We start from the raw sequence: 18207 nt of genomic DNA on the forward strand, positions 1-18207 counted from the left end.
GTCCTATACATTTCAGTCGCAACTCCACTTGCAAATGAAGGGATGTCACTGGACTGTAACGGGGCGGTTTTTATATTGGCGATGTTCAGGGAGGGCGTATAGAGGGAATTGCGGCTTTGCAAAGTTGGCCAGAAGAATAAATGTTTCCAGGCTTATTTTTGCACCTAGGAGGGGGCTGGCTCAAGCGCGCCCTGATGATGATGGTCATCAAACAAAGCGTACGGATAGGAACAGTCCGCTCGCATGGATGCCTATGACTCTGCATACTGGCATTCTGTGGGTGCAACAATCCATAATCCCTTCCTGTTTCTGCACTGCTCTAAAAAACTGGTAGACCTGGCGCTGCTCTGCTGCGTTTCGTCAGTTTCACGGTTAGTAAATGACCTCCTATGTGTCTCCCTCATAACTTGAACTGTAGTATCGGGGGGAAATAATTAACAGATGATAAGAACGTTCCAGCATGGCTCTCTTCTTCCCCTAACAATGTCCCTGGCTCCTTTGGAGGAGTGGGATGTTTGTGAGGCAGGGGAGGACCTTTGGGTGACCGGCTGGATCGGAATTAATCCCTTAACGAAGGGACACTGCATACTGTAATTGTGTTTATTCTTCACGTCTTAATGAAAGCTACAAACTAAACGAAACGTTTTGGGCAGTGCTCTTCTTTAAATACATTGGCCCGATTCAGAGATTAAAGCAAGTTGGCTATAATAACACCCGCAAAGCTCGCATGGAGAAATACGAGGATATTTGCATACGCACAAATCTGCATAGCCCACAATTCTGGTGACACACCCTCGCTAAACGTGGCCTACTTATGAATATCTTGTTACCACCCAGTTTGGCTCCATCTGCCGCAAGTGGATGTGCGACTTAGTTATGTGTGACTTTGCGTTGCCTGTATGTGCGCACGTTCAGCTGCTGAGCATGTGCAGTGTAAAAACTCGCAAGGCACGTTCGCAAAACTGACTTGCGCCAACACTTCATCGGCCCCCAATGTGTTACTAGGCCACGCAGAAAACGCAGGAGCCTATGTTAGAGTTCTAAGGAAGTGATTCAGCAGCAGACGGTCATGCAATCGCAGCTGCGATTACGCACGTAAGATAGCTGCGAAATTCCAACGTTTACCACAGCATAGGGATGCCCAGTGCTGCCTTCTCATATCCGCCCGACGGCGCACTCCTGCGTAAACATCGGTACACCGTCTCGCATGAGCCAGTCATGCTGCATCTACGGCAGGTCTGACGTGCAGAGAGCTCTCATGCTGCAAAAGCAATCGCAATGGCTAATTTAAGCACGCCCACGAAACGGCGTTGCGTTTAAACGGCCAGACACGCCTGCATTTGCCCAGTCGTCCAACGTTACCTCCCCCAAACGCTGACTACCTGTACTCACTTTGTCAGTGTGCAAACATAATCGCAAAACAATCGCTTCGTGTGCGCATGTGCCATGGCTAACAATCGCTCGATCTACGGAAATATTGCCATTGCGTCCGCTGCTGAATCAGCCCCCAAGTTCCTCATTTAACACTGATCTTAGCGGCACTGGACCAGCTGCATTAATAATAGAGGATAAGACTGTAGGAAACGCTCACCTTAGATTCGCACTGCGCCGCAATCTCTTCGAACGGAGCTTTCTGGAACTTCTCTATAACGAGACGTCTCTTCTCCTTCTCCTGCTCTTCCATGCCGGTGTTATCTGTTTGTGGGAATAAGAAAGAATATGAAAAATGAACAAACAGAAACCAATTTTAATACTGCAATGTGCTAAACTATTTCTAGCAATTATTACAAAGATTAAAGTAACGCAATTGAAATCCTGTTTTCGCGGCTCAGTAATATTATTTTCTGTTGTATTTTATGTATATTTGTCTGTTTGACCTGTAAACATTTCTACCCGACATCTAATTTAAAAAAAAATTAAATATCACCAGAAAGGAAAAAAAAAATAAAAAATCAGATTTGGGAGGAATATCAATTCTGCCCCTTATGTCTGGAGTGAGGCAGAGCAGAAGCCACCAGTGTTTTGTTGCTGGAAAAAGATCTAATAACACTGTACAACAAATTAATACTTTTAATTTGTTTCCTTTCTAAAAATAGTCATACATTACTAATAGTCATACATTACTAATAGTCGTACATTACTAATAGTCGTACATTACTAATAGTCGTACATCACTAATAGTCGTACATCACTAATAGTCGTACATCACTAATAGTCGTACATTACTAATAGTCGTACATTACTAATAGTCATACACACTAATAGTCGTACATCACTAATAGTCATACATCACTAATAGTCATACATACTAATAGTCATACATACTAATAGTCATACATCACTAATAGTCATACATACTAATAGTCATACATACTAATAGTCATACAGTACTAATAGTCGTACATCACTAATAGTCGTACATCACTAATAGTCGTACATCACTAATAGTCGTACATCACTAATAGTCGTACATCACTAATAGTCGTACATCACTAATAGTCGTACATCACTAATAGTCGTACATCACTAATAGTCGTACATCACTAATAGTCGTACATCACTAATAGTCGTACATCACTAATAGTCGTACATCACTAATAGTCGTACATCACTAATAATCGTACATCACTAATAGTCATACAGTACTAATAGTCATACATTACTAATAGTCATACATTACTAATAGTCATACATTACTAATAGTCATACAGTACTAATAGTCATACAGTACTAATAGTCATACAGTACTAATAGTCATACAGTACTAATAGTCATACATCACTAATAGTCATACATCACTAATAGTCATACATCACTAATAGTCATACATCACTAATAGTCATACATCACTAATAGTCATACATCACTAATAGTCATACATCACTAATAGTCATACATCACTAATAGTCATACATCACTAATAGTCATACATCACTAATAGTCATACATCACTAATAGTCGTACATCACTAATAGTCGTACATCACTAATAGTCGTACATCACTAATAGTCGTACATCACTAATAGTCGTACATCACTAATAGTCGTACATCACTAATAGTCGTACATCACTAATAGTCGTACATCACTAATAGTCGTACATCACTAATAGTCGTACATCACTAATAGTCGTACATCACTAATAGTCATACATACTAATAGTCATACAGTACTAATAGTCGTACATCACTAATAGTCATACATCACTAATAATAGTCATACAGTACTAATAGTCATACAGTACTAATAGTCATACAGTACTAATAGTCATACATTACTAATAGTCATACATCACTAATAGTCATACATCACTAATAGTCATACATCACTAATAGTCATACATCACTAATAGTCATACATCACTAATAGTCATACATTACTAATAGTCATACAGTACTAATAGTCATACATCACTAATAGTCATACATCACTAATAGTCATACATTACTAATAGTCACACATCACTAATAGTCATACATTACTAATAGTCATACAGTACTAATAGTCATACATCACTAATAGTCATACAGTACTAATAGTCATACATTACTAATAGTCATACATCACTAATAGTCATACATCACTAATAGTCATACATTACTAATAGTCATACATCACTAATAGTCATACATCACTAATAGTCATACATCACTAATAGTCATACATTACTAATAGTCATACAGTACTAATAGTCATACATTACTAATAGTCATACATTACTAATAGTCATACATCACTAATAGTCATACATCACTAATAGTCATACATTACTAATAGTCATACATCACTAATAGTCATACATTACTAATAGTCATACATTACTAATAGTCATACATTACTAATAGTCATACAGTACTAATAGTCATACATCACTAATAGTCATACATCACTAATAGTCATACATTACTAATAGTCATACATTACTAATAGTCATACAGTACTAATAGTCACACAGTACTAATAGTCACACATCACTAATAGTCATACATCACTAATAGTCATACATCACTAATAGTCATACATCACTAATAGTCATACAGTACTAATAGTCATACAGTACTAATAGTCATACATTACTAATAGTCATACATCACTAATAGTCATACATCACTAATAGTCATACATTACTAATAGTCATACATTACTAATAATCATACATTACTAATAGTCATACATTACTAATAATCATACATTACTAATAGTCATACATTACTAATAGTCATACATTACTAATTTCAGGTCAAGAAAAAATAAAATGATTCCAGAATGTTTTTACTAGCTCTATTTTTTGAGCTACACTACTTGCACTATACTGTATGTATAGGTGTATGTGGACACGTGTAGTTCCACAAAAAGTGGAGAGCCACGGTCTGCCTGCCTACCCCGGCTCTAGCAGCGCAGTACGGTAGCGTCGCACAGCTGCAGACTGACTTCCTTTCCACAACGCAGAAATGAATGATTTCATATTGTACAAGATTAACCAGTTCACACTGAGCTACTCATCTGTACTCAAATAGGTCATCTGCTTCTTACGGATACAAGGTTTCACAATGAAATATAGATTTGACTTGGAAAATAAACCTTCAACCTCATATAAAATGTATCACTGTATGACTATACAGTGATACAAAGTGATACTATACTTGAATAGGGGAGGGGACAAATAACTGATTCATGTAACTGGGTCATTAGGCCCCGCCCCCTCTGCGCGGAACGCAGATTGCTGGTAAGATTCTCTCCATTCTGCCCACTTCACTAGGAATACCCCTACATCGTCATAAATGGGCTATATCTCGGAACTCAGAGCTAACTGAGAGTTTTAAATGTCATATTCATTCTTTGCATGCTGACATCAATTAGAGGTAACTATTTTCACATCGGAAACATTTTCATTGTTGTGCAGCGTAATCCAACATAAAAACGGGCCAGCGTGATTGAGCACGGCTCTCCGGCTCCAGCAGACCTGGCCTATTCTGAGACTGCCAGCGGGTAACCCACCAACAACATGCCACCAGCGTGAGTGAGTAGAAGCCAGGAGAGCAGCACCGGAATAAAACAAGATTCTATACGACCTGCTGAACCTTGCTAATTCTGGACCACAGATAACGAAACTTTTGGGACACTTAGCAGCTGGAGACTTGCAGTAGGTGCTGCTCACATCATATCATTTTTTACACAGACGGAGAAAGAAGGTGGTTTGCTAATACAGTGTATAAGCACAACGCCTCCTCTCTCCCTCTGTGCAGAAAATGATATATTATAAGCGGTCCCTAATGCCAGATCTCTGCAATATGAGCAGGAGGAGGGAGCAGTGAGATAGAGCTGGAGATGGCCAGTAACCAGCATCCAGCCCGTCCCCTGCCATCCACAGAGCTGGTAAGAGGAGGGGGACTTTAATGGTCCCAGGCTAGCAACAAGAAACAATATTCTTCTAATCCCTTCTGTATTGTATTGTGGTACTATTGAGATTTCAGTGTAATACTTTAGAATCCATACCATGCAATTCATTTAAAATGACCTAGAAATCTTTTTTCAAATAGCTCCCTAACTGCCTGTTATTGTAATTTAGAATTGAAAAAGTTTTTCCAAAATATTTTGTGTACGGCTATAGACAGTCATCCCCCAATATTGCCCACCCTGTTCCATTGCACAGTAGGTGTACTAGATTCTTTGTCAACCTAACGAGTTACATTACTTGCAGTATGCTGCCGCTGAGCAGTGGGAAGCCTGATAGTCACACAGTGATGGAGAATATAACGCAATCGCGGTCAGTACATTACAAGAGTCCAGAATAAAACTGGAAAGTGAACCAAAACGAGTCTTACCAATCGCCTTTTTCAGAGATTCAAAGGTAATCTCTTCAGTATTAACCTACAAAAGAAACAGACTTGTGGTTAGGGGTAACGTAAAGTAAGCTAACGTATAGACCATGTAGATTATTTGCCATATAAAACATTACATGTCATTATTTCCTAACCCAAAAGTAAAAGCAAAACGCCAAAATGAAAAAAGAAAATGAAAACAACTTCATGGGAGACTATTCACTCGTAAAAGGTTAATTCAAATGCGGGCAATGCCAGCGATGCCAACAAACTAGTGCGCATATATGCCACGCTTATGGTAGTCCTAAAATATATTTTTTTTCATGCACCCCTAGAGCAAAACACGCAATTTCAAACCAAATTCTGGACGAATTGGGGTGGGTGGCAATTTGATGTGACGTTGCTTGCGTTCGTCTGTAACTAAATCATCCCCCATAGTCTATCCTCCAAATTCTGCTTTCATTTAAGGGCATCACCCATTATTTTATGGCTTTAACGACCTGAGTCTCTCTAGTTGTTGCAGCACATGTTCAAGCATGCCCAACCAGCCAGGAGTCACAGGTTGCAGAGATCTGCCTTGAACTGTGCTACTAAGTTATATGCATAACAATATAAAGTACACAAGGATATGAAATTAGCCTTGAAGTGCCAGGATACTGCACTGCAGATTCAGATGGTATATATTCTGCACAACGGTTTGTTTTCCCTTAATAGCTGGGGCGCTAGACTTCTATACCCATCTATATGTTAATCTCTATTTCGTTGATGGTTGACGTTGGACATTGCAGGCCGACTTCAAGTGTTTATACCATCCTAGACAAACCTGTACCAGGGAACACAGGAGACTGCACAGCGTCTATGTGTCATGAAGTCCATCATTTTAGGACCAAATTAGAATATTCTAAGAAGAACAGTACAGTACCTTATCCTCTGTGCTGTTTCCAGCCATGATGTCCACCTGGATTGAGATTGTGTCTACAATGCTCTTTCTTCTGGAAAGTCTATCTTCATCTATTGAAACAGAACACTCTTAGCACAGTAGGCCAGGGTGATAGTTACACAGTACCGAAGACCTGCCGCGTCCTTTCAACAGCGCCTGCCAGACCACTTACAATCCGCCATCATAAATGATCACATTTCCAGGAATAACCTTGCTGGTTACCGTGTTTTGTAGATCAAAGGAAATACACAAATTACAGAAAGCCAACAGTACAGTTCTGTGATTCTTGGGTGATTGCATTGCGGGTCTCTGAATTCACTATACAAATAAATGACTAATCATAAAGAATTCTCACTAAAATCAAGAAAAAAAAAATATCTGGGGCTGTAAATAGTTCAGATCTTCTAAAGCGTTATACAATACTTACCAAAACGGACCGCTGTCTGGATTAGAATGCCGTAAAATGCACTATGAACTTACAGTATCACTCCTCAGATACCCAGGATTCCCAAGTAGAGATACAAAAACAATTAGTCATTTTGGACTATTTGGGTCCGCTTCAAATAAAAGCAAAGCCTGTGATGTGTCACTGGAATGGAGTGGAAATGCTGGTAACAGTGGCACATCACATGCAGGGCCGTGGAATGCTTGGCCAGGCCTAGGTATTTTCGGGGTGTGTGGCCTAATCACAAGAGGCGTATAAAAAAGTATTTACAGCACCACAAAGTAGCGAAGGTCACTGAACAGGGTAATTAGCCTATGTAATTAATACCTGCCCCCCCCCCCTACCATCTCTCTCGGCAGCCTTGATCACAGATACAGTGCTCTTTAACCTGGCACCCCCAATAAGGATGCTCACTAAAAGTAGCGATGTTATTGTGCCGTAATTATCTGTGATGTGCATAGCCACAGCACATCGCCCCCTAAAGGCTCAAAACAAAAAGAAAACTATCAAAAGAAGAAAATCATTAAAACGTGAGTCTACAAATCCTACACTGCTGGGATTTCTACAGGTATGTCCTTATACAGATATTCCTTTTGCACCATATGGCGCGTGATGCCTTGTGTAATTCCCGTGTTGCGTACTCTTTCCTCAATTTAGATACTTTTTCCTCAGTCTTGCGTCTTAGGGCCTGATTCAGCAAGGAACGCACAGATACAGACACACGCAGTCGGTCGGTGATTTTGGTCTGCGCATTGGGGCGCGAACCGGCCAGTGCCATGGAGTATGCGTACGAAGGGAGTCCGCAGCCCCAGGGACAAGTGATTGACAGGAAGTGCCGTTTGTGGGTGGTGAGTGGTCGGGCAAACGTAGGCGTGTCTGTGCGTTTGGATGGCGTTTCAGGGGCGTGGATAATTAAGCCCTTGCGGCGGAGGACGCAGCATGAGGTCTTGTTGCACACAGGAAGTCTCGCTGTGTCTGCAGGAGGGTCAGGTCAACCCACTATTGTGCATATGGATCCGATGGTTCTCGATGTTACCGCTATCTTGCCAGGTATAGAGGACGCACGTAAAGGGAAGTGGGTGGTATTCTGTAGTGCTGGGCGTCTGCTTATTCTGCTGTGATTGCCGAGCGTATGCAGTCATTAGCATATTCTCGCAGCGGCCGGGTGCGGACGTCTGCATCCGTGCGTTCCTTGCTGAATCAGGCCCTTAGTTCGCAAATAGTGTACTAGGTTTTTGTTGCAAAGGAATTGGTATAAAGTTACAAATGAAGCACAATCATACATGGTCAGTCGTATGGGACCTGTCTTGTGCTATTTTTTCCTTAATCTTGCGTCTTAGTTCACTTATAGTGCACTAGATACTTAGGATTATTGTTTTGGTGCGGCTAAGTAGCAAAGTCCCTGGCATAATAAATGGGGTTAATGTGGCGCGATTTGAGGATAGGTGTATGTGGACACATGTGTAGTTCCACAAAAAGTGGAGAGCCACGGTCTGCCTGCCTACCCCGGCTCTAGCAGCGCAGTACGGTAGCGCCACGCACAGCTGCAGACTGACTTCCTTTCCACAACGCAGAAATGAATGATTTCATATTGTACAAGATTAACCAGTTCACACTGAGCTACTCATCTGTACTCAAATAGGTCATCTGCTTCTTACGGATACAAGGTTTCACAATGAAATAAAGATCTGACTTAGAAAATAAACCTTCAACCTCTTATAAAATGTATCACTGTGTTAAAACAGAATAATAAACAAATACAAAACTTGGAAATATATAAAGGTAAATTGATTAGGACTCATCTAATTTTCTAGAGCCTACTACCTTAACTACTACAGAACTACATTAAGGGGGGGTTCCACTTTAAATAAACCCTGCACCAAATGCCCTCCCTTCCCAACAACAGTGCTTTGGTGGTCTTACATACAGGTGGGACCTCAGCAGATAACCCGCAGGGCTGGATCTTTCTATCCAATGTGAGAGCCCCAAGTAGCACGAAGGTGTTTGTCAGAGCAAAATAAAACTTTAATAAATAATTTAATAAAATTTCCCCAGGAAACGACGGTCACCAAAGTTCTATCATTGGGGTGGGGGGGAAATGGTGCAATAATTTGTAGTGGAAAACCCCTTTGATGTGGAGTTCAGCAACCCGCTACGCTGAGGTCGCACTACACAAGTGAGCACAAACTGGTTACGTCATGTTACGCGGGGTGTGTAAGGGAACAACGCTAGGCTAGGTCAGTCTAGGGGGATCAGCCAGAGGGCGGTTTACCTTTCGATTGGCTGGGACTTTTAGGTATTTTTTTGAGTGATGGGAACTGAGCTACATTAAGAAGAGAGAACATATTTTTTGTGAGAGAGATCCGATGGAATGAAAAAAGATTAAATCAGCGTTCATCATGGGGGCTATGTACCAAAGTGATGCCACCGCAATAACGCGAAGACACTAGAAGAACCGGTTTTGTGATATGCAACTTATTTAAACGTAATTATTAAAGATGTCATTAAGAATAATGGCAGAAATGATTTTATGTATTTTCAAACCCTCATAACCACAAAGAAGATCTGAATGACAGCCTGGGTTTGGATGGAAAGATGAAAATGTGCAACTTCCCATATTATTCTGATAATATTGGTACATAGCCTCCAGAGTCATCTCTAGCTCTCTACAATATACCGTAATCACTAAGTCAAAGGACTACACATGAGTAATAACATACAGCAAAGTGAACAATAAGCAGTTTTATACTTTAAGTAGGACAACATTGGAAAGTGTGAAAAGTTTAAAGAACCATCTGTAAAAAAATGTCCTTCAACCCTCTGGGGACGTAATAGTGTCTCGGTCCTCTATAAAAAGTTTGATACATCTCCCCTATAATCACAACACCCGTCGGCGACTAAGAATATCCTTATAATGAAAAGGCCCAATGCCGCAGGCTGAATGCTTTATAATGATTACCGAAATCCAACCTCCAATATCTAGAATAATGTACAGTAGAGGCTGTGTAGCTCCTTATTATATACAAGCCTGGAACAATGCCATCATCTCATGGCTAATAGGAGTTTATGCATACATCATGTGTTATGTAATACACAAACGACATGGGCCTACTGATCAACACTACATAATACAAAGTGATTGGCTTTCTCTCTGCTAATTATAGGATAATTAAAATTGGTTGGGTACGGCATGCCGGCACTCGGGATCCCGGTGGTCAGAATCCCAACGCAGGTATCCCGACCGGGTTAGGATACTGACACCTGTGTGTAAATATCGTAAACATCCCCCTCTCCATACCCCTAATCCTCCCTTCCCACTGCCTAGTCCTAACCCTCCTCCCTAATGACTAAATATAACCCCCCCCCGCAGTATAGACCTTACCCCTCCCCCTCTCCATACCCCTAATCCTCTCTCCCTACTGCCTAGTCCTAACCCTCCTCCCTAATGCCTAAACATAACCCCCCACAGTATAGACCTTACCCCTCCCCCTCTCCATACCACTAACCCTCCCTCCCCACTGCCTAGTCCTAACCCTCCTCCCTAATGCCTAAACATAAGACCCCCACAGTATATACCTTACCCCTCCCCCTCTCCATACCCCTAATTCTCCCTCCCCACTGCCTAGTCCTAACCCTCCTCCCTAATGACTAAACATAAACCCCCCACAGTATAGACCTTACCCCTCCCCCTCTCCATACCCCTAATTCTCCCTCCCCACTGCCTAGTCCTAACCCTCCTCCCTAATGCCTAAACATAAGACTCCCACAGTATATACCTTAACCCTCCCCCTCTCCATACCCCTAATCCTCCCTCCCCACTGCCTAGTCCTAACCCTCCTCCCTAATGCCTAAACATAACCCCCAACCCCGCAGTATAGACCTTACCCCTCCCCCCTAGTGCCTAACCCTCCCCCTAATGATACTACTTACCGACGGGATGGGGGTGCAGGGATTCTGACTGGTGTCGATTCCGGCGCTGGCATTCTGACCGCCGGCGTCCCGACAACCGGGATTGTGACTACATCCCATTAAAATATCCTAAACCTAGGAAGAGCCTAAGTCAAGCACCGTTAGACATTGTAGCTGTCATATTTGTGGCACTCAGTACTGAATGGTCCCAATAAACTCCTGGGAAAGGTCGGCTACATATTGCTACATTGTGCATTAGGCTGGAACGTGACCTGTCCCTCGTGACTGGGGAAAATCACAACACACAGTTACAAGGTTCTTGCAGATGTCATTGCTGTGGAATAACAGAAGCACAGTAAACATATAAAATAAGAGTCCAGTGAACGGTACCTCTTAGCAGCACTAGGAAATACGATATATGATAATTATTTTGTGTAAATTACAATAAACGCTAAAAACTGTATTAATACAGGACTCCGTTCCCTGGGAGAGGTGCTGGGTGTAACCTAATTTCTCAGTGATGCCTCCGGTTCATAGCGAGTTGGATAACGAATAAGCATATAAGCTCGTTGCCTGCACTGTGCGTAGCTAAAATGTACACACCTAAACATTTGCTGGATTACATTAGGTAGTAAGTAGTAAACTTAGGGCCATATTCAATATGAAGTGAAAAGTCCGTTATCGACAATAATTTATCGCTGATGACGTAGTTTTCGCCATTTTCACTTATCCCCATATTCAATTTCAAAGACTTTTCGCAGGAGCGAAAAGTCTTTGTCAAAAAACGGGGATAAGTTTTCACCATACAATAGCTGACGAAAAAAAAATGAAGAATTGGGGTTTTGGGGTGCAGACTTAAAGAAAAAAAAAAGTACCCTGCAGCACTTGGAATGTCCCCTAAAAGTTACCCGTGCCGAAATGAAAAAAAAAAAAAAAAATAGCATAGGACCCCTCCAAAAAAGTGGTTTCGTTTTGGGGGCGAAAAAAAAGTTAGGGGACTTAAAAAACTAGCAAAATAACCTCAGGGGGACCCCCAAGTAGGCGGCAGGTGTTTTCTAGAATGCGGTTGGTTGCGGCAGGTGGCTTTTTGAAGAATGTTAAAAGTTCACTTTAGGAACTTCAAAATATGCTTGCACCCATTTTCATGTACCCCAAATTTGATGGGACTAGTTGTTTTCCCAAATTTTTTTTGCTAAATGCTATTCTTCAAAACCTTTACAAAGACGCATAAAAGCACCTGAAGACACAGTTTAAAAACCCCAAATACCTTAAGCAGGCCAATTCGGGGGTACTCATAGTGATCCCCCATGTCAGACCATCTTTTGGGGGGTGACAGACTGATTTTCTCAAAAGACTTTGGGCCTGATTCAGACCCACTCGCGAGCGGCTGTCCGATCGCAAGTGGGTCGATGTTGTGCACTGCGCATGCGTACGACGGCGGGAGCTCTGTCGTGCGCATGCGCCAGCGCGACGAGCGAAGGACTTTCCTTCGCTCTTTGTGTCTGATCAAAGGGGGCGTGCTGTCGATGTTGATTGACAGCACGCCCCCTTTGGTGGGCGTGCCTCCCTGACGGGGGCGTTCCCAAGGGAACGCCTACCGTCAGAAGCCGGCCCAGTGGGAGTGATTTTGGCTCTGATAGAGCCAAAATCACTCCGGGCCTTGCGGTTGAAAAACTCAACCGCAGGCTCCGGCTCGCAGTGGCGATGGTCAAGACCATCGCGGCCATCAAACTGCACGCTCGTATAGGCTGTGGGTGGTGACCCACAGCTATACGAGCGTCCAGGAGGACGCTCCATAATTATGGAGGGCGGCCCTCATTCAGAGCGTGCGCTCTGCTCAGAGCGTACGGCTCTGAATGAGGGCCTTTGATACTTACCTTTTCGCCGGGTCCCGTTTTCGCCGATTCCTAATTGAATACGGGGATACACGGGGACATGCCCGATACTTTATCCCCAGGAAAAACGGCGATGACAGCGGAAAGTCCGACCTCTGACTTTTCGCCTCTAATTGAATATGGCCCTATGGTGCAATTCTACATTGAGAGGCTGATCCCGACTCCAACGCATAGCGGCTGTAGCTGTGGGCTGCCGCGGAAGCCCGTCTTACTACTCTATGTTACTGTGAGGGGATTGTGTGCGTGCACTGGGTGAAACAAGTGTCACCCTTTGATTTTACTCTGAAACAATCATCATTAGTATGTGCACGTGCGCAAGCCCCATGCTGTGGGTGCAGGCTGTCTATCAGACACAGGATTCCCTTCCCCGCATGACTCAGAATCGCATGGAGCTTTACATACACGCCCCTCAGTCAGGGTGGTTCTGTGAAATCGCTTTGCCACCGCCCAGTTCACACCCCGAACACCCCAATAACACAGATCCGCCCAAGTTGTGTCCGACTCTGAAGAGGGCGGACATTTGTAAAGTCGTTTCTGCGCATGCGCTCTATGCAAAAACTCGCCATTTGCGCCCGTGAAGAGAAATCCGTGCGACTCAGAACCAGCCAGCAAGTATAACATTTTTACTTCAAAACATGCCATTTTCTATTGCGTTTTCTAGGGGCCACGCCGGAATAAGTGGACGAGATTTACGAAAAACATTCTAAAGAACTAAAGCTTCCCATGGCAACCAATCAGCTTCTAGTTATAATTTTATAGAATGTACTTGATAAATGATAGCTACAATCTGATTGGTTGTTATTGCCAACTTCGCCAACTGTCCTCATTAGAAGATTTTCGGCATCTCCACCATATTCCAGCACCATACGGTACACTGCTAGCACCGGCACAATCCAAAGTAAGTCATGGTGGTAAATTACGACATGAGGATGCCCAAGAATGGATCTCCCTTCTGCTGTGGCATTGCTACCAGAATAGAGTATGGAAAACATCTGGAGACCATCGGTGACCCTATAGGACTCCTGCTAACGGTAACCATCAATAGTTTACAACACTTATTAAAGTCCAGCCCAGAGTATTGATGTCCAAACTTCCATGGATACACATATAAAGCTCTACTCTTCATGCAATACCCCTAGGGCCATGCACAATAGAAAACAAAAGGTTCATATGATCTACCGTAAGTTTCACGTGGCAGCGAAGGGTTGATGGACCAGATTCTGGACCATGAGATGGACAGCATTGCTCTAGAGAAAAGGGTTTTGTTACCCCAAACGGATACAAGGATTTACTTAAAAGGAAAAACACCACATACCATAAGCCAACGATGACTGGTTCAACCAACTTAAAGTAAGGCTAACTAAGGCTCTCTGTTATTATTATTCTAGATTCTAGGTGTGATGTGCTCTACTGTCATTGTGATGTCACAGAAAATCCAGGGGTCTATTTACTAAGCTTTGTTAGGAGATAAAGTGAACGGTGATAAGGTACCAGCCAATCAGCTCCATTTTTTTCAAACACAGCCTGTGACATGGCAGTTAGGAGCCGATTGGCTGGTACCTTATCACCGTTCACTTGATCTGCTAACAAAGCTTAGTAAATAGACCCCTCAGACAGTTATTAAACCACATGATAGCCGCCCCAAAGTACATCTCTATCACCAGGACCGGTTCTTACCTGTCACTTGGGGCACGTAGGGTACGGTCAGCCTCTCCACGCTGTATCCGCTGCCCCCAAGGGATTCAGCGATTTTGTTGGCCAAAAAGAAAACGTTTTTATCCAGCTTGTCCAGAGATTTTGGAAGGCTATTAACACAAATGAGAGCGAGCGGGATCTTAGAACGCTTACAGTACATGTTGCAAAAACTGATTACACATAAAGAAATAATGTAGACACATAGCATTACTGCATAACTAGCTATTCTCATGTCTAAGGCAGAATAACAAATGAATTCCAGTACTGTTTATGCTGCCTCACAAATATCACTGCAAACATCAATCAACCAATAAAAGACAGACAATACTATATAAATATAATAGGAAAGGAAAGAATTTGGCTTTTGTGTATTTGATCGTTATTAGCAAGGCTGATGTACAGTATCCTTCATTTATCACCCGTGGAGCTGTTTTGTAGTGTTTAAGCAGTAGTAACACATGGATTGGAGATTTCCAGGCCGAATTTTCTTTTTGCCCCTAAAACTCCCCTACCAATCCTTACTAGCATACCGTTGGGGGTACTATTCCCCGGATTCGGTCATTAGAAAAATACACCCTGCTCTGAGGCTGCTGTTCTTCAGTTGCAATGTCCTGGATGGGTCAGGATATAATGCTGGACCCCATAACATTTGGCCTATTATATAAAATACTCTCTGGCTCTACTGTATACCTTTATGTGAGATGTTCCTACTTGTATAAATTAGTATATACAGTAAGTACCCACCAGCTCCTAAACGTTACTACTAATCTCGCTTTCCGAATTAACAGAGTATAACCTCCCAGGGGGTAAATGCATCTACTTCAGTGTGAAAACCTTTTTTCGAAATGACTCTTCCTATATACAGACGTGTCCCCGTACACCATTGCTGCAGCCGCGACAAACAGCCCATCTCGGCGCTCCAGGTTTTGCCCGTCTTTTTTTGTGTCCTTTTCACAATGGGATGGGACAAACCGCTTCACAAGACTGCAATGATTCAAATCATATGTGACACGGTATACGTTTATGAAGCCGGCGGACGGAATCCCGACCGCTGGCCTCTAGACTACTTAATGCCGGCGAGGGTTAAATGACAGGCGTCTAAATCTAGACATACACAAAAAAAGTAGGCGGCGTCTAAGAACACATATCAGATGGTGTATTTATAAACCACCTTATTTAAAGGATCAAATATCAGTATATGTAAACTTTCAAAAATATCAATAAAACTCCCGGGAGTATAAGAAAATTCTATACACACAGTATGTATTTAAATGAATAACATGTCTTCAGTGAAGCACACAATTACAATTAAAAGACAAACAATCACAATAAAATATCTCTATTATTCTCCAATTGATGGATTGAACATCTGAGCTCTGGTGCTTCAATGAGCCAAGTGAAAATGACCCAGTTAGCAGCAATGTTCTGAATAACTGAGAAAAATAATTTATATTTTCATGTAGCAATGAATTGAAAGCTGAATGGCCCAATAAAACTAAGTAGCTGACAGTGTTCCACAATGCGCTGTGAATGTGCGCTTCCAATGTGAGAATGCGGAATGAGAGAACTTAGTTCTCCGCTGTACTCACTCCCCTCTTGGCGGTCCCGCCGCTCCAGCGGCATGCAGATGATGGTAGCTCCGACTCCAACAGCATAAGAAATATATATATTGCACACAAGACCACCGTCTATTCTGATGGAGAAATCTGTCCGTAGTCCTCCAAGTGTCTCACTCACAGGAGGCTGCGCGGGTCACGCGATGCTTCAGCTGTGTGTATGATGTGTGAGTGGAAGAGATATATGGAAATAGTCCCAAGGGGCGAGTCTGCGGCAGCAATTGGGTTCAGCTCTCACAAATGGTCTATGTCCTCAACTCATCTTGTCTAAATCTATACGCCTGTCATTTTACCGACGCCGGGAGACCGGCACCCGGCATTCCGATCGAAGGGATGCCGGGCGCGGACAGCCGTGGATTTAGGGCTCCCAGGGGGGGCTTGGGGTTAGGCACCCCCCAGGAGGTTAGGGTTAGGCACCCCCGGGGGGAGGTTAGGGATAGGCTTAGGCGGCGGGGAAGGGGGGTTGGTTAGGTTTAGGCGGCGGGGAGGAGGGGGTTTGGTTTAGGCTTTTAGTGGCGGGATTAGGGTTAGGCACAGAGGGGGAGGTTAGGGTTAGGGGGTAAAATTAGGTTAGTTTATACTTACCTGGGGACGATCAGGATTTCCTCCTCTATCGGGCTGCCGCTGCCGGGATTTGAACCGCCAGTTATGTGGCCGACATTGAATCATACCGATTCTTGTGACACTTGTATATCTGTGCGAGTCTGAATCTGTATGCGATGTGCTACGTTGCAGCACCTGTGGCTTTTTCTCACACCCAGTTCCGTTGTGCTTCATATACAGGCTCAGACGCACACAGATATAGAGAAGGGTTGCAAATCAAATTAATCAGTGCAGTCTTGTGAGCGGTTTGTTGCATCCAATTGTGACTTAAGACACATTTTCGGGTGAGGAAGATGCTCGGCACAAGCCCAGTTGTGCAAAACATCCTTCACAGACATATTGGGTATATACACCCGCCGATGATGGAATGAAATATTGTTCAAGTGTGTACCCAGCATCAGAACAAACAGCAATTCTAATGATGCAATACTTAACATGCGATACAAAGTGCTTTACAATGGAAAATCCTAAAAGTAAAATAAATGTGTATAAACAGAGAGATGTTATTACACAAGGCAGACTAGGAAAGAGACATGTCTGAGGACCAGACAATGATTTCCAGTCACTGAGTTGGTCTGGAACTCCCAGACATCCATTAAACACAATATGGCTGATGCAGCGTTGAACTGAAGCGCGTTTTGCAGCTGAATTTTGTGTGTTTTCGCACTGTACATGCCCTATTGCTGAGCAACTGCGGCCAAATCAGCCAGGCACAACTCCGCTTGCAACTGACAAGGTGTCACTGGGTGGGCAAAAGAGCTTTCGCAAGTAGCCTACATTCAGCGATGGGGTGTTGTGAGCGTACTTTGACGGAACTGTGAGCATACGGTTTGATACGTACACAATGCATTCACATTCTCAGCACATGCAGAGCAAGTCTGGATGGGTGCTAGCCATATTTACTACTTATCTGCACAGCTTTAAGCGTAGGACCGCATCGCCCTCTATTTTCCCGTCAGCAGCAATCATCATTAGGATTGGCACTTACAGCAACCCCACGCCGGGTGACAGACGTCTGTTCGTCATACGCACGCTCCAGAACAGCACAGTAACCTGGCTGCATGTCCAATACACTCCCTCCTTTTTGCATGCACCCGCAAGGTAGCTGCACAGAACCGTCCATGTCATTGATAGAGAGAACCAGTCACGCACAGCGCCTCCGTCAAGGTGTGTACACATGTGTATGATCTTTGTGGTGCGTGCGCAGTCTGCAAATGATAGCTAGATACGTCCAGAATCAGTCCCAAATCTCTCTTTGCATCAGTCCCACACAGTCTTTGCTA

The 18207-nt window shown here is 43.1% G+C and overlaps 1 protein-coding gene across 1 annotated transcript in view; it reads right to left on the minus strand.

Annotated features, from left to right (window-relative positions):
- Positions 1-18207, minus strand: part of EFR3A (EFR3 homolog A) — a 198254-nt gene that overhangs the window by 19821 nt on the left and 160226 nt on the right. The window contains exons 19-22 of the mRNA XM_088449716.1: positions 14688-14815; positions 6744-6832; positions 5825-5870; positions 1592-1695 (exon numbers count right to left, since the gene is read on the minus strand). Coding sequence (XP_088305842.1) covers positions 1592-1695; positions 5825-5870; positions 6744-6832; positions 14688-14815 — 367 coding nt within the window. The remainder of the gene's footprint in view (positions 1-1591; positions 1696-5824; positions 5871-6743; positions 6833-14687; positions 14816-18207) is intronic.

Source organism: Taudactylus pleione, unplaced genomic scaffold (assembly GCF_031769625.1).
Source record: "Taudactylus pleione unplaced genomic scaffold, aTauple2 ptg000493l, whole genome shotgun sequence".
In the NCBI taxonomy this organism is placed as follows: domain Eukaryota; kingdom Metazoa; phylum Chordata; class Amphibia; order Anura; family Myobatrachidae; genus Taudactylus; species Taudactylus pleione.